The 27,919-nt window shown below is 49.8% G+C and overlaps 1 protein-coding gene and 1 long non-coding RNA gene across 8 annotated transcripts in view; one reads left to right on the forward strand and one right to left on the reverse strand.

Annotated features, from left to right (window-relative positions):
- The window catches only part of LEKR1 (leucine, glutamate and lysine rich 1), a 94,475-nt gene that overhangs the window by 51,694 nt on the left and 14,862 nt on the right, over positions 1-27,919 (reverse strand). For 2 of the 7 annotated variants that reach the window (XM_054835304.1, XM_054835297.1), the window contains exon 1: positions 6,068-6,161. The exons of 1 other annotated variant lie outside the window; for it this stretch is intronic. In XM_054835304.1, coding sequence (XP_054691279.1) covers positions 6,068-6,124 — 57 coding nt within the window. In that variant the 5' untranslated portion in view covers positions 6,125-6,161. Of the gene's footprint in view, positions 1-2,529; positions 2,669-6,067; positions 6,162-6,664; positions 6,776-7,910; positions 7,959-9,460; positions 9,570-9,840; positions 9,934-27,919 lie in introns of those variants that run through there. 4 more of the 7 variants (XM_054835298.1, XM_054835300.1, XM_054835299.1 and 1 more) reach the window with 4 other exon arrangements.
- Positions 11,511-20,580, forward strand: LOC129209956 (uncharacterized). The gene is made up of 2 exons (XR_008578266.1): positions 11,511-11,639; positions 18,194-20,580. It is a non-coding gene; the product is annotated as an uncharacterized LOC129209956 (long non-coding RNA).

The following is a 27,919-nucleotide window of genomic DNA, read 5'->3' on the forward strand; positions in this document are numbered from 1 at the left end:
ACACAATGACTTATGAAAATGAGGAAGCTGGAAAACTGCAAACAGTTTAAGTCAAAGAATGTAAGAATCCCTTGTTTTACAGAAAAAGAAAAAAAAAGGCATTTAGAGACATTGGGATAAATTGAAAGAAATCAGATGAAAGAAAAAAGCTTTCAAAAATTATAAACTGAAGACTCATTATCCCATGATACAATAATCTCTAGCACTTTAAACATAGCTTGATAAAAATGATATTTCAGGATGCCTTGGAATTACCAGGCCAAGCTTTATTTTCCGATTTCTTAGTTTTGCCCCAGTTTAAAATACCCCTAGTTACAGTTGCTCTGAATGAGCTGAAAACACAAGTTTATTTTTCCTGGCAGCTGCAAAATGTGCTTGGAAATATGAAACTGTTATTCAGGATAACTACCATAAAGTTCCAAAGCACTAAAATTACTGTATTGCAAAAGGACAAAATGAGCTGTTTTAAGGAGCACAGGAGGGGGGCTCTTATCCCAAAAGAACATTGTGCTCTCTTGCAGCACCACCACTGCTGTCTTTTAAATAAACAGTTAGAGCAACTTCGCTGGGTACCAGGATTAAAAACAAATACAACAATTGGGGTCCTGAACTGAAAATGTTTTATGCAAGTACTAAAACTTTTCCATTTTCAAATTCAATTTTGTTACTGAACTTAAAAATAAATTGTCATAGAACAATAAACATTATCCATCTGGACTTAGTCGGAAATGGGTCCTGTTCTTCTTCATGTCCATTCCTCAGGTGAGGTAAAAACTTGAAAGGATTTCAGATCAGGTTGGATTTTTAAAGTATTTGCTACACAGTCAAAAAGCACAGGAAAACCTAATGGCTTTATATTACTGCAGAAAGGGAAGAAAGGTCTGTCTTTTAAACAGAACCTTGCTTCTGTACACTCGCAGTTATCCTACAACCACTGCAATATACTGTCTATAGGCATGAACTAGTTTGGAAATATCTATCTGTAGTATAAGGAGCAGCTTCTTAGTACCAGTAATGAATGTGGCACGGGTTGAGTGGTGCTCAACAGGCAAGCTAGCCCAAACTAAATTGCATGCTGCAGTAGGCCAACATCAATAAGCAAGCTAACTAATTTAAATCCAGCATATGTATGCCCAATATGCCTAGAAAATTAACAGGATCCAGCTGGCAGTGAATAGCTCCAAAGAGCAAAGCCAGGACTGGACAGAATAACGGGTGCGCTAATCTAAATTCTCATCCTGAATTCAAGCTTCCTCTCTCATGCCCATAGTGGTCAAAGCACAAGCAGGACTTTTTTTTTTTTTTCTTTCCTTTTTCTTTCTTTTTGTCTTTCCCCTTCTCTTGCATTGTCAACATCACAACCCAAGTTCTCCTCACTAATACTTAAAAGATGCCCCAAAATTCCTGAGCAAGTTGGACATTTTTCAGAAGCTACTGAAGCTTCACACAGAGAAATGCTGTCAAGCTGTGGATGCTGATTTCGTTCAGCCAAATAATGACAAAGCTATCTAAGGGCTACACCAATTTAAAGGTCAGAGCCAGAAAGCATTTTATAGCTTTGAAGACTACTTACAAAATGTTTTGAGGTTTTGCACAGTTTCCGAGAGAAATAACATTACTCTATGTGTGTACTTCTCTGTTGTCACCCTTCAATAATTTGTGAACCAGAATGTTTGGTCATTTATAACCAATTCTGACACTGAGGGCAGAAATATTTAAGTTTGAGACTTCCAGGTAGGCAATAAAGACTTCCTAAATTCCCTGCTGTAGACAACTCTGCAAGCGTGAGCACAGTCCTTATCAGATAATCCATATAGGAGAGAGCCTTATGAATGGTCTGTCCAGGAGAAAAGAGTCCGTTAGACCTTGTATCTTAGACACCAGAGTTGATCAACCATTACACAAAAGTCTGTGGGAAGTAAAGTTTCATTAGTTTTTATGCTTATAAAGCTACTTTTTCTGAAATTATATTATCCCTGAGTAACCACTAAGAATGTGTATTACAGACACAATGATTTATGTTTTCAGATTCCATATTTCACTATTTATGTTTGATCAAAAGACTGTTGTCATCTTCTCAAATGCAAAGCAGGAAAAAATCAGGGGAAAAGCAGAGTTTGGAAGGACTATAAAAGGAAACTATCAGAGCTCTAACTAGAAAGGGGACTGTGTACGTCCTTAGCAGTGAGAATAAGCAGCAAATGGAAAAAAAAATCAATTAGGAATTAAAAAAAAACCAAACTCAAAAATGGAAGGTTATTTTAGTATTGCGGTTTGGGTCAGCCTGGACAAGAAAACTCAGGGCAAACAGGACTTGAAAAGGTAACAGAGGGATACTAAGGATCCCTGCTCTTTGAGTTAGCACAACAGTACTGTGCGCACCATAACAACATAAAGAGAAACAAACTCAGTGAGGACAAAGTGCTGGAACTAGGAATACATCTGATCCGTAAGACTTTGAGCTGCAGTTCTGATACACATAACACCATATGCCATAAAGAAAGGACAAGAGCTATGTCCAGAACAAACCGTATCACAAGGTAGCGCTTGTAGCTGTGATATTCCAGCTGCTGTTCCACTACAGGACCTGTGGGAGTAGCTTCAACTCGGAGCTGCATTCGGGTTTGGAAGAACTAATATTATTCCACGGTTATATAGATTTCTTTAGCTACCAAGGGCAAGTGGAAAAGTGAGCCAAGATGGATAGTCACTCAAATTACATCTGCCTCACTCCGTACTGAAAGCATTTGTAGAGCATAAGTCATAAGAAAAAAAAATTAAAAAAATTACTTTGGTGGTCTGGACCATTTTTAGCCTTTTGAATGACAAGACAGGAATTCACATCCTTTCGACTTGATCGAATAACTACAGGGGGCATCAGCTTGCACACTGCTATTCTCCTCTGATGTTTCGGATTCCACCCGCAAAAGTTACCATGATAGAGCTAAATTCTTGTTAAAAGCAACATAGTCTACTTTCTCACTTAGCAGCACCTTGGTATTACAACATCCAGCATATGGATCACTTATGCTAGAAATAACCCATTACAAGCAGCTAATAAATAACCATGACTCTTAAAAGGCAGAACTGAAGTCCTCAATTAATGAGATTCTTTTAAAAAGCTTTGAATATGTTTCTGTGCAATGCTGAAATAAAAACATAGAGCCATGAGCACAGATGTATTCCTTGCACATTAATTTTACAGCGTAGGGGAGGGAGAGCCTAAGGGAACTGCAGCACTCGCCATCCTCCTTGCATCACCCGGTGCTGCTCAGGCACGTAACGCAGTAGTAACAGCTCTTGCTCCCTCCCCAGTTCTCTGTCAGGACTGAGACTGCTTTAGCAAGGACTGGCCAAACAACAACTATTTGTCCAAAGTATACTCATAGCAGAACAATACATAACATTCCAGAACATAAAACATAAATAAATCATTATGCTGCAGCTAGGTGCTCTTAAATTACATCTGTGTGTTGTTTTATTCTACCTCTACTTGATTCTGCCTTATCTACTTTGTTTTACTCCTCTGCCATACCACTTTCATTTTTCTCATGATGTTTGTCCCTCTCCTGACAAACTAGCTAATCCCTGTCACACAAAGAGAAACCATTACTCAAACCACACAGTTGATATTCTAGGAAGAAAGTGGAGTCTTCAGCTGTACATGCAAAACTGAACAGTTATTCAATTGAAATTCTTTTTTTTCAAAGAAAGATTTTTAAGAGTCTCAGTAGAAACTTCACTTCTTTAAAAAAAAATTATTGTGAGTCAAGTTTTCAGTCAGCATCTAGTCAGAAAGTAATAGATTGCAATGCTAAGCCATGCTGCATACATAATTATTTGCTCCACTTCCATAAAATAGCAGTTGCAAAATAAAAATCACAGTACTTGTTTTGAATACATATGAATAGTGTAGAAATAGGCTTGTAGTAAAAAAGAGAATGTCCTGCTCTCAAAAGTTTCATTCAAAGCATGCCCTGAAATAATCAGTTTGTGACGACAGGAAATAATACTCAGATTTCAGGTAGCTTTAATTTTTTCCTGCCTGTGAGTAAAGCAGACTAATGAATCATAAAAGACTGTGCTGTAAGGCTAGTAACTGCACACACTCATACAAGCCCTGCAAATATCTAACACGTGTCCAACAGGCTGCGCAGACCTTACTGGCACTCGTAAGCTCGCTCAGGATGTGTTACGGCACACTCCGGCTCTCCAGCGCAATACAAAGCACAGAGTTCTTACAAACTGAACCCCAGTACGTTGCGACACAATGTGATGCCTGTGCAGACAAAAGATAATTTAGCCCGCTATTAGCCATATCTTTGCCTGACAAATACTGACTCTTTGCATCTGTAGTTGCAACTGTTGGGAAGCCCCTCCTAGCTACTATCCAACTTGTGATGCAAGAGAGACTGCAATCCCTCCAATTCCTAGCAACGTAGTTGGACACTGGTTGCAGAAAGGGTAGAAAAGCTTGAATACAGTGAATACAGCCCTAGCCTTATGAGTACAGCAAGAGATGAAAATGCTTTGCTACCCTAGGGGACCACCAGTGACCCTAGAATTCTCACATTAAGGACAAAAGAACGTTATCCGAGTTCCAAAGATCTACTTTCGCAAATCCTCTGATACTGCAATACACAGTGGTAACAAAGCAGGTTGCCTTTACGATCTGGGAGCTGGTTTTCCCAAATCAACCATGGGTCCATGGCTAACCAGGTCACCGTTGAGAGCTTTCCACCTAGTCTATAGCCAAATACTGAAAATCTCAGTGAACATCATCTTAAGAAGCATTCGTAAGGTACACAACAACAGGACTCTGACAAGACCTCCTGCCATTCTGCATGTCAATGCTACCACGTTCAGCTGGAGGGCACGAATGGAAATACTGCTGCTTCTGAATCCACATTGATATCCATATTGTAAGTACTAGGTACATAGCCATGTTGTTCACTTCTACAAAGCTAGTCTTGGTGGATGGGACAGATTCTTTAGCCAATTAACGCAACTGGAACAATGTAAGAACCTATTAAGAAAGTAACTCCAGGTTCAAAGACAGCAAGAAAAATTAAAGGTAACATAATAAGCTCATAAAGATATCATAATGTGCCAAATCTATAGAGCATGTGGCAAATCTATTAAGTAACCACTTGCTACTAGTAACATACGTGATGTTTTGTGGATAGTCAGATACCACAGAACGTTCTGTACAGATGTATAACACAGCTTCAAAGTTCCTGTTCTGCTTGCTTTCTTAAGCTTCTAGGGTGAGAGAATTACTACTGTAGTAGTTCTCTTGCCACTGTAAGGGCATCTTGTGCACAATTAATTTTATGATTTATCTTAAGCAAAGGTTATTTATTTGCCAAATAAAATATAAAATTCAATATAACTTTTTGTTTGGTACTTTGAGGACTTGGGGTCATTTTACTGCTGTTTTGCTTCCCACTTCAGTAAGATCTTCAGGGTAAAACCGCATCTTTCCATCTACTTACAATGCAAGAACAGACAACAACAATGGTGAAAAACAGAACTTCAGTAAGTTCACAAGCATATGAGAGACTTCTCTACCACTACCAACAGTCAACTAGCAAGGTGCAATATGATATTTGTCTTTTCTCTTGAGGGGAAAAAAAACCAAAACAAACCAACCCCAAAAGATCTCAACCAATAAAACTACACATCCATAATGCTGGAGTAAAGGAAACACTTAACTTCTTTTTTATGATCCTGTGCTCTATGATACCTCTCAGACTTGAGTTTGATGGCATAAATCTTAAGACATGTAAATACATGAAAAAGTAGGCATTACAAGCCAGTGATCTCTGCAAAGTTCTTTCTACAGTCCTGCAACAATACAGTTAGAGAAAACGTAGTGGTACTCAATTACCTAAAGCACCTACTAAGTGGCACACCGTATCTGCAAGCATCACTTCCCAGAAGTAGACAAGCATCCCTAAAACAAGGCTAAGAGGTAGAGAACACCCTCCCCAAAAACCATCACAGAAGAGAACAGAAGGTACGGCTTGGACTTTGCCGTTGGGTGATTTCCCTCCCGGGAAGTTACCAATTCTCCTGTGTCTGCTGCCAAAACCACAGCAGCTGTTCTCCGCATTCTCTGCATTCACCGTCACCCCCACGCTGTGTTGCATAGCTTCCTTCGAAACCTGCAGGCTCCTGCTGCCTTCTTACACTGACAAACGTTGCTCGGTGAGCTAACCAAACTGCTAACAGGCAAAGTCATAACTGGGGGGGGTGGTAGTGGGGGGTGTGTGTCTGTGTGTGTAATTTTCTTTAGAAACAAGCCATGATTTAGATCTCTACTAGTATTTAGTTTCTAAGAAGTATGCAACTGTGAATACAAAAATATAAGTGTTAATAACTGACACGTGGATGCTTATTTACCTGTTGGGTTTTTTTCATTTAGCAGCCATCTTGCAATGCATATTGTGTGAAAGAAGTATGAAGGCAGTAGAAGGAATGAGAGAGAGAAAAAGAAGCAGGACTGTGTACAATTCTTTCATGACTTTTCTAAGTTGATCAAAACCTGAAGAATCTAAGTCCCCTCATATCTATCATTTCATTAACAAAATACCAAGAAATCTCTTCCCCTCTAGATTAAATTTCAAAGGAATTTTTAATAAACATAGTGGGCAACACCTACTGGACCCAGTGTGCAAATGGTCAACTGATAGAACTTCTGCCGTGACATCCATAGCTTTACTCGGACAGGTCTTCCCCTCTGGCAGACTTTGGCAGTAGAACAGCTTGCAGAATAGGCTGTTCCAGGTTGATAGAAAATGCTGCCTTCCCTTTCCATACCATCCTCTAGAAGAGTGCAGCTTTGGAGGCAGCAATGTCACCGCTCCAAGTATCGATTAACATCTTGTGAAGCTCCATCTGCTAGGAGCCCAGAGGAGAGGAATGACGACAGCTCTGGTCTGCATCCCTTCTTTTGAGACTGCTTGATCTGTTGTCAGCACTGCCACCCAACCTCCAGCAAGCCAACTCAAAGAGGCACCTAGCAAGGGAATATTCTTCCTTCTGCAGCTGAAATCACACTGCTTAACATGCTCCCTCCAGACACAGACATGTTCCTTTGGTCTGCAAGCTGCATGTTGAGAGCGTGTGCTTGGTATGGCAGAGCAATCTACAGCTGGCACAAGTTCCGCTTATATTAGGAGCAATCTAGAAGAAAGATTCCAAAGGAGATGCTATAAAATCCAAGCAGAGAGTGTGAAGGGAATAAGAACACGTGTACATAAAAGGTAGAAAATACAAGGACAGGAAATTGTGAGAATGACTTGTAATCAAGCTCTGTATCTTGTAACTATACTGCAACTACAATGCAAGTCAGCTGAGTGAAGAGATGAGCAGCAGCAAAGGATATGTAAAACCCCGACACGTAACTGATCCCAAAATCCTGGGCTGTTGTTGCCTTAGAGCTCACATACCTCACATTGAGGTGACAGGGTCAGACGGGACGGGAACATAAGCCTATTCATGGACATATCTAAAAGTACTGACGCGCCTTCCGCATATAGATCTTTTTGCTAAAGGTGTACTGCAGAAGTGAAAGGGATCTTTTGAGATTGCTGCCCACTGCTCCACTCCAAAGCAAAAGCTTGCTTGCCTTACTCATCCCCTGCAGTACCACCGGAGGAATTCCACAGCTCCCCTGGGTGAGCTGCTCCAGCGCTCAGCTACCCCTGCACCTGGAGTTCCAGAACATTCAACCAAAGCAAGTCCAGAAAGGTGAGGAGAAGATTAATTTGCAGCTGGAGCTGAAGGACAACCACGATCTTCCTACATATGTAAATGCTGTTACTGTGCCCTTGTGTATTTTCTGGAATAAGTAAACCCAGTTCTATTACCATTTCCCAGAACAACAGGATTTTTAAGCACTTTACCATTTTTGCATTTTTCTAGATTTCCATCAGTCACGTTATTTTTCTTAAAGCCTGCAGCTCAGAACCGATACCTCAACAGCCCTGAAACGAGGAATAACAAAGGCTCGAGTTTCACATGCCATTCCTATACTAATACATTTAATACTTGCTTTCTTTGTAACATCACTTTGTTAATATTATTCTGCTTGTGGCCTGATCATAGACCTCAGTGTTAGATCCAGCAAGCGACAAGGAAGCTTAATCAGTTACTATGTATTTTATATGCGCCTTATTTTTACTAAGAATGTAAAATTTAATGCTGTTGCCAGAGTGCTCACAACCCCTCCCAGACTGGCATCACTGTCTTCCTTATCGTAATCCAAGATCCTAGCTCGATGAAAGCCAGCAAACACCGGCAGTCCTACTGAAAGAAATAAAGTCGCCCCTTTTCTGTTCCCAGCTGGTGCCTGCACTCACACCTGCCTCCTCCTTGTGCTAGCGTACGCGTAGCACACAGAGCAGGAACCAGATCGGGAGCTGATCCAAATGAAAGGCGGGCAGCTGAAGTGCCACCGAACTACAGCCTGAAGTCATTACTAGAAACATTGAGCAGTACTAGATTCAGAACGATTCCCTGATGTACTTCAGTTAACAATTTGGCACAACTGTTTTCCTGAGAAACTTGCACTGATTTTTGCTAACCACGTTATCCTGTTGATGCTTGCAAACTAATTTCTAAATAAACAAACATATCTGGTATCTTCCCTGCTACCAAAACATCTGCTAATGAGTCTGTACATTTCCCAGGCTCTTCCCCTCCCCTTCTTTAAGGGCAAGTATCCCTCTTCCCTTCCTTCTTTGGCTATCTTAGCCATCCTTGAATTCTCAGAAATCATCAATGATGGCTCACAAATAGTCTCCACAGTTTCCTGGACTATTCCAGGGAGACTTTCTCCAGGCTATGCTAGCCTAAGCACATAAAACTTCTAAATTACTTGTGAATTATTAAGCGCATACCAAAAAATGAGGACAGCAGGGTGTTTTGTTGCCAAAGTAAAAACCTAGTATTACAAAGAGTGACTCATGTTCCGCTTGTGTCAACCCATATAAAAAGCCTCCCCAAAAGTTCACCCATATAAACAGCAGCATCGTCACTTTGGTAATAATCCCAAACAGAAGAACAGCCTCACACACCAAAAGAAGATACAAGAAAAGATGAAGGGGAATGTTCTGTTCCTGTTTGTATTGACACTCCTCGGGAACAATTACACGCTATGCTCCGCAGTCATTCCAAGCTTACGGCAACGAAACAAGCTGTACGGGGTAAGAGCTGAAACGCACCTCGCAGTGACACGACAGGATGAGTACGTTCCTCTACAGGGTTCCTATAGCGCTAGCACGTAATTACTCTTCAGGTGTACTGACAAAACGTAGAACACGCCCCATCTCAAACCAGGCCCAAAACGTACCAGATAACACGCCAGTGTTCAAAGGCCCATGAAACATCCCTGAGTTACTGGAGGACCTGGTCTCCAAACGTTGGGGGTTTGTGTACTTCCACTGTTTCGTACCTTTCGAATCTCCTCGGGCAGGGCGTGAAGGGGGACGTGCCGCTCCATGGCCTCCCGACTCCGCGGCGGGGCGGGGGATGCTGCCAGGGGTCACGGGGAGGCTCCGAACCTGCCGTCAGCAACGGGACACACGTCTCCTCTGGCCCACGCACGGAAACGCAAGCGCAACGCATGCCACCCGCGGCCCAGGCCAGCCCCGCGCGGCCTCCCCACACCCGCACCGCCTGCTCGGGGACGGGCCGCGGCTGCCGACAGCGGCGAGGGAATAGGACGGGAGGGAAAGAACGGGACGACCCGCCGCGGGACCCTCCCGTGGGAGGCGGCCCCGGCCCGGTGTGGGAAGGGATGAAGGAAGGCAGCCGGGGCGGCCATTTTCTTACCGCGGCTTCCTCCGTAACCACGGCAACGGCGCACAGCCCTGCGCGTGCGCGTCACGTGGCCGATGCGCGCACCCGCGGCGGAGCGACCGCCCTTGGCCTGGGCCCGCGCAAAGGCGGGGGCGGGGGGGGGGGCTGAGTGTCTGTGTCACCCCCAGCGGGGCACAACGAACCGGCCCCACTGACAGCTAGGAACGGGAGGAGCGGCACGGCCAGGGCTGGAGCTGGCTCTGCAGCGGGGGGGGGGAAGGCGAAAACGGTGACCCAGTTTCCCTGCCAGGCCCCCGGGTCGGGTCCGTGTCAGAGCGGGGCGGGGACTCGGCCTGCCTGCGCACCGCTTCGGGTTGCAGCCCCCACAAACCCTCTGCACCCCCCGCAAACCCTCTGCAGCCCCCGCAAACCCGCTGCAGCCCCCGCAAACCCGCTGCACCCCCCGCAAACCCTCTGCAGCCCCCCACAAACCCGCTGCACTTCACAGCAAAGCAATAAACAGATAAATCGGGAAAAGATGTGGGAATCAGGAGCTTTCAGCGTAACCCCGTTTCAGTGGGATTTGCGTCACGTTCAACCCTTCTCTCCTTTTCACGGCAGGTTATTTGCTGTGCGGCCCCTTCAACACGGGCCGGAAAAACGAGTTGCTGTCGAGGCTCGGCTGTATCGCATCCCATCAGCCGTGCCGCAGCGGCCATCTGCTTCGTCCCCACAGTCCCCTGCCAGGGAGCCCACAGCCTGGATCCCTCTGCACCTGAACCTGGCGCAGGCGCGTGATGCTCCGGATGGAGGGCCATGAGCTCAGCAGGGCTGCTCGCCTCCCAGAGCTGATTTCCAGCTTGCCCAAAGCATTCCCTCTGTGCCCAAAGCAATCCCTATGTGCCCAAAGCAATTCCTATGCGCTCAAAGCATTCCCTATATGCCCAAAGCAACTCCTGTATGCCCAAAGCAATCCCTATATGCCCAAAGCATTCCCTATATGCCCAAAGCATTCCCTACATGCCTAAAGCAATTCCTATACACCCAAAGCAATTCCTATACACCCAAAGCAATCCCTATATGCCCAAAGCATTCCCTATGTGCCCAAAGCATTCCCTACACGCCCAAAGCAATTCCTATATGCTCAAAGCATTCCCTATATGCCCAAAGCAATCCCTATGTGCCCAAAGCATTCCCTATGTGCCCAAAGCAATCCCTATGTGCCCAAAGCATTACCTACAAGCCTTATACAAAAAAAGCTACACCTCTCCTCCCCCAAATAAAATAATTTAGGGACAGCCACTAAAAACTGGAAAGAATGACTTTCCACTGGCCTTGTTAACCTGATTTAATGTCTGCATGACTCGCTCTTAACTGCAAAGGTTCAGTCTCTGGGGTAGCTCGGTGTGATAGAGGGATGTAAAGGGGGGGGGGGGGGGCGAGGGAGGGCACCGGGCGCCCGAACGGGCGCCCGGTGCCCTCCCTCGCCCCCCTCCCCCCCCCCGGCTTTGCAGCGCGGTCCCACGGGTGGCTCCCCCCCCCAGCCCTCGCGTGTGTTGCCGGCGTGACCCGCTCCACGTTGCGTGCCGACCTCCGTGCTGCGCTGCATCGTTAATCCCCGGTTTGGCAGCAACCGGAGCCGCATGCCCCAGCTTCCCCCCCCCCCCCACCTCCTTTAACCTCTTCGTGATCCAACGCGAGGTCGGGGATAACGGGGGGGTGGGGTGTGCAGATAGGGTGTCTCGCGTGGAAAGGGGGGGGTGCGTGGGAATGTCACCCGAGTCATCGCCCTGCAGCGCAAACATTAACTCGCCCATCGCATACGCTCAAAGGTCAGAATGAAGAGCTGGGGGGGATTAAAAATAAATGAAATATAAAGTACGGGGGGGGGGGGCAGCGCGTTGCACCCACCCCCACGCGGTGCCTGCGGGCTGGCGGCGGGGCTCACCCCGGCGGAGGGGGGGAGGGTGAGGGGGGATTGCGTGTGAAGGGCGGCTCGCCCCCCGCGGAGGTATTTAATTAAGAGCGGCATTAACAACGAGACGGGGACGGCAGCGCCTTTGATCGGGGCGGGAGGAGAGGGGGGGCGCTTGGCCGCGCCTTGCCGGCATATGTTCCCCCTGCGTGATGGCGGCGGTGGCGGCGCGGGGGGGGACGGACGGCGCCCCGCGGCTCTCACGCGATGGCCGCCTAACGTGCCGGGGAAGGGTGTCGTGCGGAGCGGCGATGAGATCAGCGCGGATCACCGCGGCGCTGCGGGGGGGGGGGGGAGGAAAGGCAGCCGTCACGCAGCGGCAGGGAGATGCAGGGAGGGCGGCGGAGCGGTGGCTGCGTCCTCCCCGACCCCGGCTGCGCCCCCTGAGGGAGTCTGTGCGAGGGGGAGGCTGGGGGGAGGCTGTGGTGGGGGTATCGGGGTGCTGAGGCAGCCGGGGCTGAGGGGCTGCGGGGAGTCTGCCCTGGGGTGCTGAGGGGAACCTGTGCTGGGGGTGGTGGTGAGGGGATCCAGTCCAGGGGGGACTGAGGAGGTCCTGTCCTGGAGGGACAGGGGTTTTGGGTTTTATACAAGCATGTAAAAAACGTGGGGGTTGGAACGAGATGATCTCTGAGGTCCCTTCCAACCCAAAGCGTTCTGTGATTCTGTGACTGAGGAGAGCCTGTCCTGGAGGTGAGGAGAACCCGGCAGGCGCCATGCAGGCAGGGTCCCTGAGGGGAAGCACAGCACGGGAGAGGCTGCTCCCACCACACTCCTCTCTGCAGCGGCCCCCCACCCAAATCCCCACTCTGTCATGGCCTCTGCACCCTGGTCTGCACTTCAGAGGTGGCTCAGGACTCCAGCAGGCTGAGGGGTCTGTCTGCTCCGGCTCCCGCAGGGCAGGGAGGCAGCGCCGGACTCCGGCCGCGTCTCGCCCACGTGGCGTGGCGGCAGGCCAGTGTGCGTGCCAGCCTGAATGACCGGGACCGCTCGGGATCAGGTTCCAGGCGGCGCGAGCAACTCCAAGGACAAACGAACAGGCAAGAAACGAGTGCGTGACACGCAGCAGTCATAAGCCAGCTATTTCCATTGTTTTCCGGCAGGCTTTGTACCTTCCCAAATACACGTGGAAAGCCTCCCGCTGCTTAGAAATCCCAACCCGGAGGAGCAAAGTCCATGCCAGTGGGCACCTAGGGAAAAGGCTGATAAACACGAGCACCCTCTTCACACAAAGCCAGACCAGCGGGGGGGGGGGGGGGGGTGCGTGAGGGTGAGCTGGTGTGCGTGCCTGCAAACATTTCCCGGGTGAAAGTCATGCTTTTCTCCCAGCCCTCTTGTTTTAGGCCGTCCTTTCATTTGTTCAATACAAAGACCAGTGCAGGGAAGCGTTTTTGCAGCGTTGTCTGAAAAGAACTCCTCTGGGAAGCTGCTGGCAGTTCCACTTGTTTTGCTAGGGCAGAGCAGAGCTCAGGCGCTTATCGCTCAGACCTGCCGTGCGGTAGGTGCGTGGGGCTCTGCAGAGGAGCAGGAGCGGTCCCAGTGCTGGGGCCCACAGTGGAGGCTGACACACGGAGGAGAGATGGCAGGAGACGTGCAGAGGAAAGGGTCAAGGGAAGGACAGGGCTTGCACGGAGTATGGCAACGAGGTTATTTCTGGTGCTGCATGCACATTGCGTTAGTTCCTGTTTTCAAGCTATATTGCTTGCTAGATCTGTTTGGTTTGCTCTGCCCTCCCCTCCCAACCCTTTGCAAATGTCACAAGGACGAGCCCATGGTGGGAGAGCAGCCTCGGCGGAAGGATGTTTGGAGGAGGGATCTGAACGCAAGGGCTGCCTGGGAGTCAAGGGCAGGTGGGTCGTTCTGTGCAAAGGGGCAGCAGTAGGATAGAAACTCTCCAAAGCAGCATGAAAATGATAAAATCGGGAACAGCGTCACGGGGCAGGGTACTGGTGGTTGTGCAGAAAGATAGAGGTGAGGCGGTGGTACCGGACTCCGAAGGCAGCATGAAACAGGAGCGTGCTAATGACAGTGGGGCGTGCGAGGCAGGAATCAATCGTAAGGGAGGAGATCCCAGTACTCCTGCTGTGACATTGCCAAATCAAAGTCAAGCTTTTGGCCGCGAGAGCACAGAGTGAATCAGAGAAGGAATCTGTATGATTAAGCAGCAGCTGAGTGCCAGAAGGGAAGAGCTGTCAAGGCGAATATCAGGAGTGTATGTGTAGAGGACAGTGGGTTTATTTGCCACGATAGGAAGGATTTGAAAGGGAATATAAGAAGCTCGTCCTGAGTCCGAGTTGGCAGCAAGAGGACTCAGGAAGGGTGCCAGGAAAAGCGCCACAGGCACGAGGCTGAAGCGAGAAAGGAATACAGAGCGCAGGGGCAGCTCCAGCAGTCGAGCGGTTAGGAACAGGCACGAAGGGCAAGAGGGCACGGACGGCCAGCTAGCAGGACATGAGCTGCGGAGGAAATGACCAAGCAAAAGCCCGAACCCCTGGGAGATCAGTGCAAAAGGGTTCAAGGTTTCGTTCTTTATCTTTAAGGCATTCATGGGCTTGGGCTCAGCATATCTAAAAGATCACCTAATGCGCTGGGACGATGACGATGATGATGGTGGATCCTCGGGCAAAACAGAACTTTTACCATGAGGGTGAGGTTCATCTGTGCAGGACTCAGCAGTTTCCCAGGGCCTGCTAGGAAACTCCCACGGGAACTCAGAAACCCCATAAATCTTTCCCCTTCCTCCCATCCACGAGCAGAGTGATCTGCTTTTTCCTAATTTAAACACACAATCTGTTGGGAGGAAAACGTTTATACTGTTTGCTTAAAAAAAACCCCAAACAAACAACGAAACAGCCACAAAACCTGAAAATCCTGCCAAAATAGAAACTGCACACAAAGCCCTCCCCGCTGAAAGAGGGTGAGAATGGATGAAACAAGACAGATGTTACTTAGAGTTTTAGTGAGCTACTGGAAGAAATACCAGGCAATGATGAAGGAACTATGGAGTCATTGTGAAATAGGAAAAGATAAAGAGAAAACAACTGAAGGAATCCTGGATGTTCAGAGGACAGAGAACACCAAGGAGGATGGTGAGGTGACTTGAATGTAGGAGGCAAGATGAGTACGTCTACATCATTCTGAGATCCAGCATGCAAAACCAACGCATCCATCTCCCAGCCTACAGTGAAGGCAATGGGATTGTCCACGTGAATAAGGAATACTGGGGAGAGTCTGGGTGTGCAAGCCCTGAAATGGTATTATCATAGCTACTGTTGAAACAGTTCTGGAGCTTTTCTCGGGCTCTGTTCCATCTCCTGATGCTACGGGCACCCTTTTAAAATACTAAGTAACAGCATATAATACTTTGCTACTCCTGCCTCCTCGTTATTACCTCATGATTTGCAATTGCAGTGTAATGTCCTGGCACATCCTGATAGGAAAATGCAAATGTTGCATTTCCATGGCATGGCCTGACAATTTAAATTTATCTCCTGCAAAGAGATAACACCGTGTGTATGTTGATTGCATGCTGTTGCTACAACCGCGTTGTTAAAATACAGTCATATCCTTATGCCATGGTGTGTGGAACTCGGATGAAAATAAGATAGAACCAGGTTTTTCTTGCTCTGTTCTAGAAACCTGTTTTACATTTACGGAAGTGCAAAAATGGTTATTTCCGGGATCTAAAGCTGGGGGTAGATGGCGGCCAAACGAGTTTCACTCGATTCTGCTCCCTGACCTCCGTGCACCGTTACGACCAACTGCTCTGCCATCAGCAAATGCACGAAGCAAACGTGAGCTCAGCAGTCGTGGCCTGTGGCCACCGAAGGTGACCCGCGTCATGGTGCCGCTCTGATGCTGGCCAGGCTGGCGTCTCGTGAGAGCTCGTGTAGTTAAATCAACTCTGGCAGGCATCGCTGTCATCGTGCGAGCTGATTTATGAGAGGCCTGGAATAGAAATCAGCAGAAGTTACAAGGTGGTTGCTTCAGGTCTTCTGTGGCACAGAGGAAGAGCACGATGACCTGCTCAGCACCACAATTCATTGCATTAATTTAGCTCTGTCTCTGTCAGCAAGTCACGATTTACATAATCTGTTTGCTACTGGTAATTACCCTAAATGGTTTAAGAAGGGAAATTTTAGGTAAAACACTTGATAAGCTCTAGGTTTCTTTGTCATTTCTCCTGGAAAAAGCTATTGAGATGTTTGGGAGCACAAGCAGTGACTACAGTGTGTTATCAGAGGTGCACGCACAGAGGTGTTCATAGTTCCAGTGCCAGTGGGGCTTGGGCTGCGGCAGCAGCAGCAACGTGCCCTTTGCGAGGCTCCAGGAGAGGCTCAGCATGTGGAGCAACCTTAGTTCTGCTGATTCCTGTAAGGTTCACGACAGGTTAACGTCCAGCTGTTCACCAGAGCTTGGCGCCTATGGTGTACGTTGTAGCTGCCGAGCAGCACGTCCCTAGGGAGAAGCGGGAGGTCGGCACTCCAGAGGCAGGGACGTGGCGTGGCACGCGGAGCAAAGTGCTGCTGAGGGCTGAATCCAGCTCGTCTTACTCACCCGACAGCAGGAGGCCTAGTCGGGAGAGACGGCGAACTTGACCCATGAGAAGAAGGAGATGACGGTGAAATCGGACGGCATTTCCCTGTCACTATGGAGTCACTAAGGGAACAGGCATATTTTCTTCCTGTTTACGTTACATTTCACCAGCAGCTTTGCACCCATCTCTGGTGAACTACAGCCACAATTTTCGAGCCACATTGACACGCCATGGTGATAAAACTTGCCCGAGCTTCTTTGTGGTCTGAAATCCAGAGGCTCCCCGGCAGGCGCGGGGCTGGCTGCGCTGAGCCTGGGCTCGCTGCGGGATGCTGCGGCGCGGGAGGCTGCGTCGCGCTGGGCTGAGAGGAGATGTTGCCGTGGCCGCCTCTGCTGCGAGCCCACTGAGGCTGCAGCCGCTGAGCGACAAGTGAGGGCAGACTGGAAGGTTGCCCAGATATGAAATTGCTGCGCAGGGAATCCGGAATGGCAAGGCACAACCTACATTTCATGGGTATGTGCGCGAGGCTGAACCTCACTGGGAAGTCAGGCTGGAACTGGGGTTCCACCAGAGTGACTAAGAGGGTGCTGCCACACTTTCGGGGTCCGCCGTAAAGTGCAGTAGCTCATGGCTTAAACCCAAAGGTATTCACACTTCATTCAGCACTATACACACCCACATCACACCGCACGGGACATTCGCAGTATGTCATTCACAATTTATTCACAATACTGTGAGTAAAATAAAGATTAATTTATTCCCAGCGGTTGTGGCGAGTGCTTTAGTGATCCTCCATTGCATTGCAGAAACCATTTCATTGCAAAAGAGTTTTCATTTCACATTGTGATGGTGAAAAGCGGCGGGAGTCCCCCGCTGCAGCAGTAAGAGCAGCAGGCTGCGAGCACGGGGCTGTCACCGAGCATTAGTCACGTCCTCAGCCACAGGAAAGCTGCTGAGAAGAACGAGTCGCACATCCTACGGTTTACAGGCTCCTTTCGCAGTCAGTGTTTTTCTTCCCTACAGAATACAAAATTACACAAAAACGTAAGCTTCCTGACCTTTACCTGATGGCCTTTCTTTCCAAACGTGAGAGGAAAGGCTGTGGTGTCGTTCCGCACGGTGTGCAGAAAGCCTTCTCCCGCCAAGCCAGCCAGCTGTTGGCAAATGGGTGAAGGCCACTTCCCCAGCCGGGCTGGAGGTGCCTGGCAGCTCACCCGGACAGAACGTGTCCCGCCGTCCTTGCACTCTTCCTTCTCACTGTTCCTCTGCGGGAGGGCACCGTGCTGAACAGCAGAACCCCCCATTGCTAGGCTCCAGGCTGGATACGGCTCACAGACTCGGTGATTTCGGGAGCTGGGCAGTGTTTTGCTTGCTGAGCTGGGATTAGCGCCTGCAGAATAAAAGCGTTCCCATGCTGCTGCTTGCTCTTTGTGCAATATCCCTTTGAGTACACTTTACAGTATCTTAGTTGATACTGTAGTAGATACTCAGCATAGTATCTTTGAGTACAACAATGACACAGTCACACAAACGGAGGATCAGCACTTCCTACTGGGGATACAAGTCACATTCCCCACCCCAAGATTAAAGGCACATTAAATATTTATATAGCTGTCACGCCTAGAGGCCCCATCAGGATTAAGGTCCACAGTACTTGGTGCTCTAAAATCTTATGATAAGAGCCAGACCCTGCCCAAAAGAATGCGGCCCCAGCTCAGGCTTACCCACTGCCCCAGGGTGGTTGGTGGCTGTTCGCCTGAGCTGTCCTGCCGTGCCTGTTTCATAAACCTCCTGCTTGCGGAAAGACCAGTTGAGTTATCAGTGGTACTGAAGGGCGGAGGCTTTGTTTTAATGCTGCGTTCCTGTTTGGTTTACAGATGAGGACCCTCTGCCAAAAATGCCTGACTTCTGCAAGATGCACCAGTCCTGACGTGGGCAGGATGGGGAAAAAACAAACCGTACCGCACAGGGGATGCTTTCTGCATCGAGAAGTACCTCTTCTCATGGAACAACCTTTTCCCCATCACAAGAAGAGGATTTCTGGTAGGTGGAAGCCCAGACCTTGGCCGCCGGAGGTCCACATTCAATTTCTATTCCTCAGACGTCCCGGGCAAGTGACTCTGCTTCTTTCTTGTGCAACTCCTTAGCTATCAAATATTGCTGCTTCGCCCAGGCGTGTTGCAGGCATTAACACAGCCAAGGAGGCAAGCCAGCCTCAGGCGGGCGGGATGGGCGTGCTTGCTCACCGCTGCGCACGATGGTAACCACTGGTTTCACAATTAGAAGAGGCCTTGGCAGCACCAGGGCAGGAAGCAGCACCAGTGGCTGGAAGTGACTAAGCCCAGGGCTGGGGGTCGGGTGAGAGCAGCAGTTTCTGGTCAGGGCAGCCCGGCATTGCCTGCAGAGGACATCGTGGAAGGAGGTGACCTTGCAGGGAAGTGCAGGGGTGGCATCTGGACCTCTTGCTGGCTGGGACGGCACTGGCATCAACAGGACTTGCATCCAAGTACAAGCCTGCCTGTGGAAACACAGCCTTGTGAGTAAATAAGGTCTAGTACTCAGCACTCCAAGAATGTGTGTAACTGCCCCTAACCATCATCTTCATCCACGTCTGGAAGATACTGAATGTCTTCCTCTAGCAGCTCCAAGCACTTGCCCCCCATGGTGCCTGCTGTGCCTGAACTGGTCAGCTTTAGCCCAGCAAAGCAAGCGAGACGGAGCTCACCTTCACCGGCAGCGTGACTTGTGGCTCACAGCACGCTGGGGCAGATCCTCAGGCGGGGCACGGGGCACAGCTCGAAGGTACGGAGCCAGATGCAGCGCATCGCTGCGGGCCAAGCTGCAGAGGAGTAAACCAAGTACAATACCTGCTGCTACGGCCGCATTTCTGCCTTTCTTTCTGCTGCCGCTTCCCACGACCTGCGTACTGGCATGCACGTCCCTGCAGGTTACGAGGCTGCAGCACGGTGCAGCGAGGAGCGCGCGGGCAGTTGTGCCAGCGTGTTCACTGGGACTCCGTTAGCCTCCAGGGCTCTGCTTGCGTGATCAGTTCAGGTCTCTAATAATCCGTTCACAGGCTGCTGCCTCACACTCTGCGTGCGTTGCCGGTGGCACACAGATCGTCGGGCTTGATTTGCCGGTGTGTTTTAACCAGTGACCCCAGAGATCCCCGCTCCCCCGGAGCAGCGCTTGCTGGGTGACCGGTGAGCTCTTCCCACCGCGCACAGAGCAGGGGGCTGCTCTGAACAGCTCTGCCAGACGTTGTGTCCCTGAGAAGGGCATTCATCCCGCTGAGATAAACTGCAGCCCTTTCGACCCCTGTTCCAGGAGCTGGCTGTCACAGCCCTTGCTGGACCACATCTGCACAGCTGTGTTTCTGTGAGGCACCCTGAGGGGACGGTGCCAGAGAGCTGGTACGAGGCACCGGGAACCTTTCCCCGGCTGAAAGCGAGCTGTACAGAGCGATGCCACGCTGCTGCTCTGCGTTCCCCGCACGGTGTGTGTTCCTGTAACCATGAACGTCAGAGAGCCTGGAGCTGCCATGTTGTTGCGTTTAAGGATGGCGATGACTAACTTTTAGGTATCGCCTTTCAGAACTCTTAAAAATAGAAGTTAAGAACTTGCTTCACGTAATCCTTACCACGTAATACCTTCCTGACTGGGAAGAAGAGACCGGCCACACTAGCAACAGGACATGAGTGTTTTGGAAATTAACTCTGATCCAGAGAGAAGCATAATTACAAGTTATTTATACAGAGCTTTTTTTCCTTCATGGGCTGCACAAAAAGTGGATCAACAGAATGATTCCCATTTCACAGCAAAACAGCGGCAGGTTGCTCAGACAGCGGCAGAGCTGGAAGAGGATCCGGATCTCTGGATCCTTCAGTTGATTTCAGCCTACTTGATTCCTTGTAATAAAAGTCCGATCAGTAAAAGCTAGTTCTGTCATGGTATTAAAGGCAATTAGACATACAGGATTCATCATTTATGTTTTCAAACATTTAAAGCTCCCTACAGAATGACTGCCTTCTGCCAGTTCTTCTTTATAGGGATGAGAAAATCGTCCCTTCCCTGATTTCTTGCAAACCAGCGTTTCCCAGCTGTGTGTATCATCAGTGAATCGAATAAAGACAAATCTGGTCTCTCATTTCCAGTTAAGGCTGTCATGTTGTATGGCACTCCGTAATATGTCAAGAAACCAAGGCAGCTGATCTGGTGTGTCACTGCTGCAAAAGGAAATTAAAACAAATACAGATTTATGAAAGAAGGCCCGTTTTTGGCACCAGGCAAGGATTTCCTGGCTGACTGCTAATACCAAAGTGCAGATCATCTATTTTATGTTAGCGAAGGGAAATCCCAGCAATTCATGCCACAGCATTAAAACACAGGATTCTAAAAATAGCATGAATGAGCTGGACTGGAAACAACAATAAAAAAATGAAAAAACCTTGTCTTTTTGTTTGTGCTTTTTTGACAGTAAGAATGCTAAATTCAACCCCAAGCGCTAATTTCAAAATGACAGGGCATGAGAGGCGAGAGGACAATATCAAAATATCCAGGTGCTTGTGTGGGACGGCTGCAGGAGCCTCTTCTCCCCGCTTGGCACGGTTTGTGCTGCAGTCCCGTCCCTGGCGAACGGCGAGGTAGACGACGTAACCGAGGCCGCTCTCCCCTGCCTTGGGACGTGAGGACAGGCAGGGAGAGGACTGAGGGGCCGTGACAGTCTGCGGATAAAGGCGACACCCCAGGTCCCTTCTTCGCTCGGTTTTCTCGTGGATCTTCCTGTCCTCCTACTCCGAGTTTCCCCTGGAGAGACGTCTACCTCTCCCCTTCCTCTACACCCACGTGTATTCGGAGGCTTCCCTGTCTCCCACCTCCCTGCACTCAGCCCTTACACTTTGAACCAGCCGACACACTGATTAGAGCTTTTTCTGAGCTACATCAGCGATGCAAATACAAGGCAGCCCCAACCAGGGCACGGCGCAATTTAAGGTAACTGCGTTTCAGAAGCAAATTAGTGAAGTCGGTGCAGTTTCCCCAGAGCTGGTGGTTAGTCCGTGCCTTGTCTGGAGGAGCACAATGAATTAGGTCTGGTCTGGCGGTGAGCCTGGTTCAGCGAGACCTGTCTGGTGCAGAGCAGAGATGCAGGTGGAGATAAGCGGACGCTCAGGGTGAGCGGTCGGGAGAAAAATCACGGCAATTCAGAAATGCATGATCCAGGCTGCGTGGCTTCCAGAATTCAGCTTTTTGTTGATGTGCCTCATTGGAGGACATGTAAATCCTCACACAGAAACATCATAAAGGACAAATCATCACTTTAAGAATGAAAAAATATTCCACGGAGGAGCAGAAAAGAATAGGAAGGCATCACGTAGCAGAAGATTGCACGTGGTGCACTGGAGAACAGCAACAGGAGGCAGAACGTGTGGTGGGATTCCAGCTGGATGAAACGACCGCTACTGCACGGGGACATTTTTCTATGTAAATCTTACATTTGTTTAAGATTTTCAAAACGCGCTTCTTTAAAAAGGAGGGTGATTTCTCCGTGTGCTTTATAAAGGTATCGTCATTCCTTTTCCACTGTCTTCATTTTTACCATGATCCTGATAATTAATCCACATTGATACGCGTTGAATTCACGTGCTTCGCTGTTTGACCGGCAAATACGTAGTGTTTGTCCCGATCCAACCCAGGCCCCTCAGTCCAGGGTGCGTATGGTCAGATAGGGATGAGAAACAGCCTCACCGCGGAACCTGCCTTCCTCTTGCAATTACATTCCCTCAGACCCACGGGGAGAACAAGAAACAGGGAAGAATCTTTCCTTGCTGAGGGCCCTTCAAATACCATTGGGAACCCACACATGAAGACACATCTAATGTTATCCCACCACAACGTGGGAAAAACCAGCCATCCCTAGGCCAGAGAAATGATGTCAGAGGCTGCAGATTTCTCATAGTTGTCTTAAATACACAGTGTCCTTAAAAATACCAGCTCGGTTTTGCTCCAGGATGGAGGATGACTGGGACTCGCAGCGTTGTCCCAGGAGACGAGCAATCCTTGCAGCATCGCTCTCCCAAGGAGATCCTCTGGGCGTCCTCCTATGCATGACTCCCTTTGCAAAGGCCTCTTCTCTGGCAGGTTGAAAAAGCAAAGTTTATGAGAATTTCTGGTGTTTTTCTCTTGGAAACAGAGTTTCTCAGGGAATTATACTGTCTGAGTGGAAGAGGTCAGGACCGTGCAGTGGGATATTTATACAGCTGGCTGATCAGATTGCCTTTGTATAGTTTTTCCAGAGGTCTAGTTATACATGGACCCACCAATTCATTCTCAAAACCGACTTGTTAAAATTCATTAACTAAGTGCTTTGGTATGGCGATATCCAGGATTGCTTTTCCATATTTTTTAGCATTCTTGCTAATCCATAAAATTTAGCAACTCAGAATGAAAGCCACAGTGAGAAAGAGCTAATGAGGTCCTGTAAGGTCTGTTCTCTGCTGGGTGTGTATATACAACTCCAATTAATGTTAATTGGCCTTACGGAGGCACAGCAAAAGGAAAATGTACCCTGGAAGACAGAAAAATCTACTTATTTGCCCAGACAGGTAATGAACCCCTGTTCCACAGCTGGGGTTGGTGACAGTCTTATTTAGTACAACAGCTATAGCTATTTTGGTTTACCTCCCCTCAAAAGCCACGAGATGATAGGTTGCAGATGAAAAGATTGCCGAATAAATTCAGTCACGTTATGTACGCTATAACAGCGCACGATTTCATACAAAAAGAAAACTAAAACCCAAAGCCACTACTAGCACCCTGTATCAGGGGAGCGCTCAGCGTCCGCTTAACTTTCAGCATGTATTGGAACTGTAGATAAGATTTAAGTACATTTCTGACTCGGACCTACACGACTGATGAAATCAGAAAAAAAATCTCAGCTAATGATGCAAGATGCTGGAGGGTGTTGGGAGTCTCGCAGTCTTGGCACCCATTGCTTTGCGTGCGGGCCAAGATGGCCAGCTCCAGTCAGGGTTGCTCCAGGGCAGGAGAGGAGGCAGAGCGATGACAAGAGCTATCGGAAAGGCTCATCGCGGACGTGGCACTCCCCCGCCGCTGCCCCCACAGCCTTGTGCCGCCAGCGTAGCTAATCTGGGCAATCTGCTGCCGTTACCCAGCTAATCCTGCCCTGTGCTCACGTCTGCCGAGCGCTTTTCCCTCCGCGCCAGCTGCCCTCAGCTGGACTCTGAGCTTCTTAGGGCAAAGATCATCTTACTGGTTTGCACGCTGCCTTCCACCACGGGCTCGCCGTCCCCTGGCTGTTACCGTAACACAACTCTCGTTGCTTGTCATTCCTTCCCAAGACAAGCTGTGTAGTCTGTCCTGCCTTCCTCCTCCAGAAGAACTGCTGCCATGCCGCGGTCGTAGCCCCTTCACGCAAACGTGGCAGCAGTGACGCTGTGTGCGTGGCCGTAGGACTGAACAGCAGCCGAGTCCTTACTGCTGGGGGAACCTGGAGCCTTCGCACGTCCCCGCAGCCCCCCTTTCCCTTTCTCAAAAGGGCCAGGTCCCAGGAAGTTACTGGTTTTCACCTCTTTCTTCAGCACTGGAGGAGATCTACCCAGTGCCTCCAGACCCGGCCCGAGCAGCATCAGTGCTGCTAGGAGGTGAGTGGAGCTGAACCAACCCGTAGGCTGAAATTTGTTTCCGTAACTATTCAAATAAAGTATTTCCATAACCAGAACCAACGACTGCAAATAGTTTGTGAAGTGACAAAGTGAATGAGTTTCACGAGAAGGAAAGTGAGAAGATGGACTGAGAAGTTTTGTTTCGGGTCAGATTAAGAAGCCAACTTTCGTTAGCTGACGTCTGCCCGCGTGGGAAGGAGCAGAGAGAGACAACGTCCTTCTGCCCCGCACCGTCAGAGGGGCATGAGAAATGCCTGGGAAGGGGCCAACACCTCTTTGACCTGCAAGGGCCAAGGCAGCGCAGCGTTGCATTAGAAACCTCGTGCGTGAGAGGCGTCGCTTAATAGAATAGGATTCAGATGCTACCTATTGAAACGGTAAATTGCGTGGCTGTAACCCATCGGGAGGGTGGATCAGCACGTGCTGTGAGCATCCCGGGTCAGCAGAGCACGGACGGGTCCTCGGACGCCGTGCACGAGGCACCAGGTCTGCGCTCGCTGCGCCCGACGCTGCAGCTGCCTGCTAAAGCAGTTCACGCTCAAGCAAACCCGTACTCATGACACATGCGGAACTTGAGCATTAAAAGCCATTTACGTGAAATCCACAACAAAATTTCATTCTTACGTAAGGCACATTTAAAATTAATCAGTTTTGGGGTGGTGGGGTTTGTTGTTGTTGCCGTTATTGAAACTACACAGCAAGGAGAGGCAATTCCTTACGACTAATGAATTACATTCCTCCGTCCTCTAATCCCACCAACTCCTACCGAAGGATGTCAGCGCTGGACATGGCGTTGAATTACCACGCGTCAGACTCGTAAAGGAAATCGTTAAAACTCACTATCGTTAAAAAGGTCAAGTAGATCAGAGGAGTCCTGAGGAGCTGAGCGAGGCTTTCCAAGCACGGGCAGAGGAGCTGCTGGCTGCGCGGCAGGCCCGGGAGCTCTCGTGCAGCAAGCCTCCCTCGCACACATCTTGCTGACCCAGTCGATTGCATCACTCGGTCTCCTGAGGCAGAATCTGCGTTTTTCCACATGGGCCCATATGGTACATTAAATTGGTAAATGAATTGGTATTTCTGGAGGAGAGGAGCTCCCCGGCAAAGTGATGGTTCTGGGAATTTTGGAGGGGGACAGCGGCTGGGGCTGGGGAAGAAGGTCTGTGGCAAGCAGCGGGTAAGACAGAAGGCTTTCCTTCTCCCCGCTGCCAGGAGGGTGCCAGGCCCACATATCCACATCTGTGTTCCTGGGCGTTTTCCAGCTGCTTTTTTGGAGAATGCTGTACAGGAAATTGATGCCACAGGGCAAATATTCGTTCTTCCCGACTTCCCTCCCAAAGCAAGCACAGATTTGCACTGGCTAGACTCACTTCCTGCAGAGTGCCGTGGCTTCCCCAGCCAGAGCAGCGTGTTCAGAGCATGGCAGAAATGACTAAAATGTGTGCAAGTGTGGAAAACCAACCAAACAAAAGCCTGCCAGATGTTTGCAACACAAACCTAAGGAACACAGAGCTCACGGGAGAAGTTGATGCTCGCGTTGCGCTTCCAAGCCAGGCGGGAGAAGCTGCCGAGCTTGTAGCTGAAGCAGGAGCATGGTATTTTGATGCTGCGTCTTGTAGCCGAAGTGGGAGCGTGGTATTTTGATGCCGCATCCCTTCCAGTCAGGCAGATGTACTACTGCGTTTTCCATATTTGCATCCTGGAGTTGCCCATTGCAGGGAGAGATTGGCGGTGATGAAAATTTCCGTCGTTAGAGGCATCGAGGTGTGTTCCGGATGCAGCCGTGCTCCCCTGCGCCTCGCCATGCTCCCTGCCCCTCGGCTGAGACGCCAGAGCAAGCTGAGCTTTGCGGTCCTGGGCTCTGCAGGGGAGCTCGGCTTTGCCAGCCCTCGCTTGTACCTTACTGCTGTTCTCCCCAGGGTCTGCATTCAGCGTTGGTTGTAATCCTGCCCGAGTCTGTCGGCCAGCGTACGCTCCGGACAGCAGGCAGCATTTCTAGTGAAGAGCAGTTAATGGATAAGAGCAACCTATTGCGGTATTTGTTAAACGTAGTCGTGCTTACTTCAGCTGTTACCACACTTTTGAAGTGTTACCAGTGAAAAGTCATTTATTGAGAGCACTTGCAGCTTTTGATACAGCCCCTTGTGAGCAGCTCTCAGCAAAGCACGCAGGCTGCAGCGGAGAGGTGAAGTCTGGCTGCCAAAGAAATGAAGAAGTGCTGCGTGCGTGACGGAGAGAGGGGAAGAGAAAGAGACCCAGCCCTGCGCCACCCTGGAAAGAGCAGCCAGCCTAGCGACAGCGTTTCCTCGCACTTCTCTTAACGCTCAGCCTAGAAGATGAAGTGAAGAGCTCGGCAGCAAAGTCTGCCTGCACCACCAGCGATTCGGCAAGAGCTTGGCAGAGCTGTAGCAGCGTAGCTCATTGAGCAATAGGCCAGTGGGGAAGGCACAGGCAAGACCCAGCGTATCAGAAGGAACAATCTGAACAGCTCGCACGCCGAGTTCTGGTGTTGTAACAACCTCCGCGAGCAGAAATAGAGAGGTCTGGGGAGGGCAGATGAACTCTGCGCGGCGTCAGGCGAGCCTGAAGCGAGAGCCACGGCTCTGGCTCCTGCAGCCCCTCGCTGCCACCAGCTGTGAAGTTCATTTGCATTCTGGCCCCAACAGCGAGGATGCTCGGGGACACGTTCCTCCTCCAGGTAGCTCCATTCGATGCACACATGAGCTGGGCCCGCTGGATATTGAGACACAATTAGCAGCAGGTCCGTAGCAGCACTGGGATTACAGAAAACCCTTGCCTGGGTGCAGCCAGCAACAGTTTCAGTCTTCCTTCAGGTTGGATTTTTAGCACCAGCTCAAGAGAAAGGTTCGAGCGTCTGTTCCTTACAACCAGGGGAGGCAAACAGGAGGACGGGAACCTGAAGGAGCCTTTTTGGTGCTTCTGGTTTTGGCTAAGTCTATTGCTACTTCATTCTCCCTTGGCATGAGCATCTGTCCGAACAGAAACGTCTGCCCAAACAGAAGCACCTCCCCACGGCTGCTCTCAGCAGGCAGCTGCTCCCCGCGTGATGTGCAACTGCCTGGAGACCCTGGGCTGGGGCACCCACCACCACCCACGTCCTGCACCCCGTCACCAGCAGCCTGGGCAGAGGGGCACCCGGCCCCGCGCCTTCCAAAAGGGGTCTGCAGCTGGATCCAGCCGCTTCTCTGAGGGCAACCCAAACCAAAAGGTGCTCAAAGAAAGGCAGCGAGAGCAGTTAGGGGCTTGGGAGGGTGCACGTGCAAGGGGAAAAGCCGGCAATCCTCTCCTTTACACGCACGTCGAGGTGCGCAGGGCTCACCTACGGCAGCCCTAGCAGCTGGGACGCGGCAGCGCTAGGTGGGCTCAGCTTTTGTTCACGTAAAGCCACTGCCGTGGCTGAGAGGCGTTTCCACCGCCTGTGTTTCAGGCCCAGATTCATCCCCTCTCAGAAACAAGAGATAAAGCACCGGTGACCTCCGTTTCACAGCTCCGCAGCCCCGGCCGAGCGCTGGCAGCACAGCAGCGCCTGCAGACCCCTCTGCTGAGCACGGGGAGGGAGTCGGGGCTGCGGCCCCCCGGGCGGGACCTGCTGCCATCCCGCACCTGCCCGGGCAGGAGGTACCAGGGGAACAGCTAGTTCCCCACAGCTTAGGAAAGAACATCAACCACGTGTCTTTGGGCGTCTTTTCCCTTCAGTCAGCTCTTTGGGTGCAGGACCTGACAGTGCTGGTAATTAACACCTGCCCCGTGCAACCCTCGGTGTCCCAGCACGTACCTCTTGCACGCTCGAGAAATTGTATCAAGCTGCATAACTACCACTTGGCAAGAACAAGAAATCTCCAATACTTCTAAAGAAAATTTCACAACTCGAGCAGTAAATTAAACCTGCCTCCCCCCCGCCCC

Source organism: Grus americana, chromosome 9 (assembly GCF_028858705.1).
Source record: "Grus americana isolate bGruAme1 chromosome 9, bGruAme1.mat, whole genome shotgun sequence".
Taxonomy (NCBI): Eukaryota; Metazoa; Chordata; class Aves; order Gruiformes; family Gruidae; genus Grus; species Grus americana.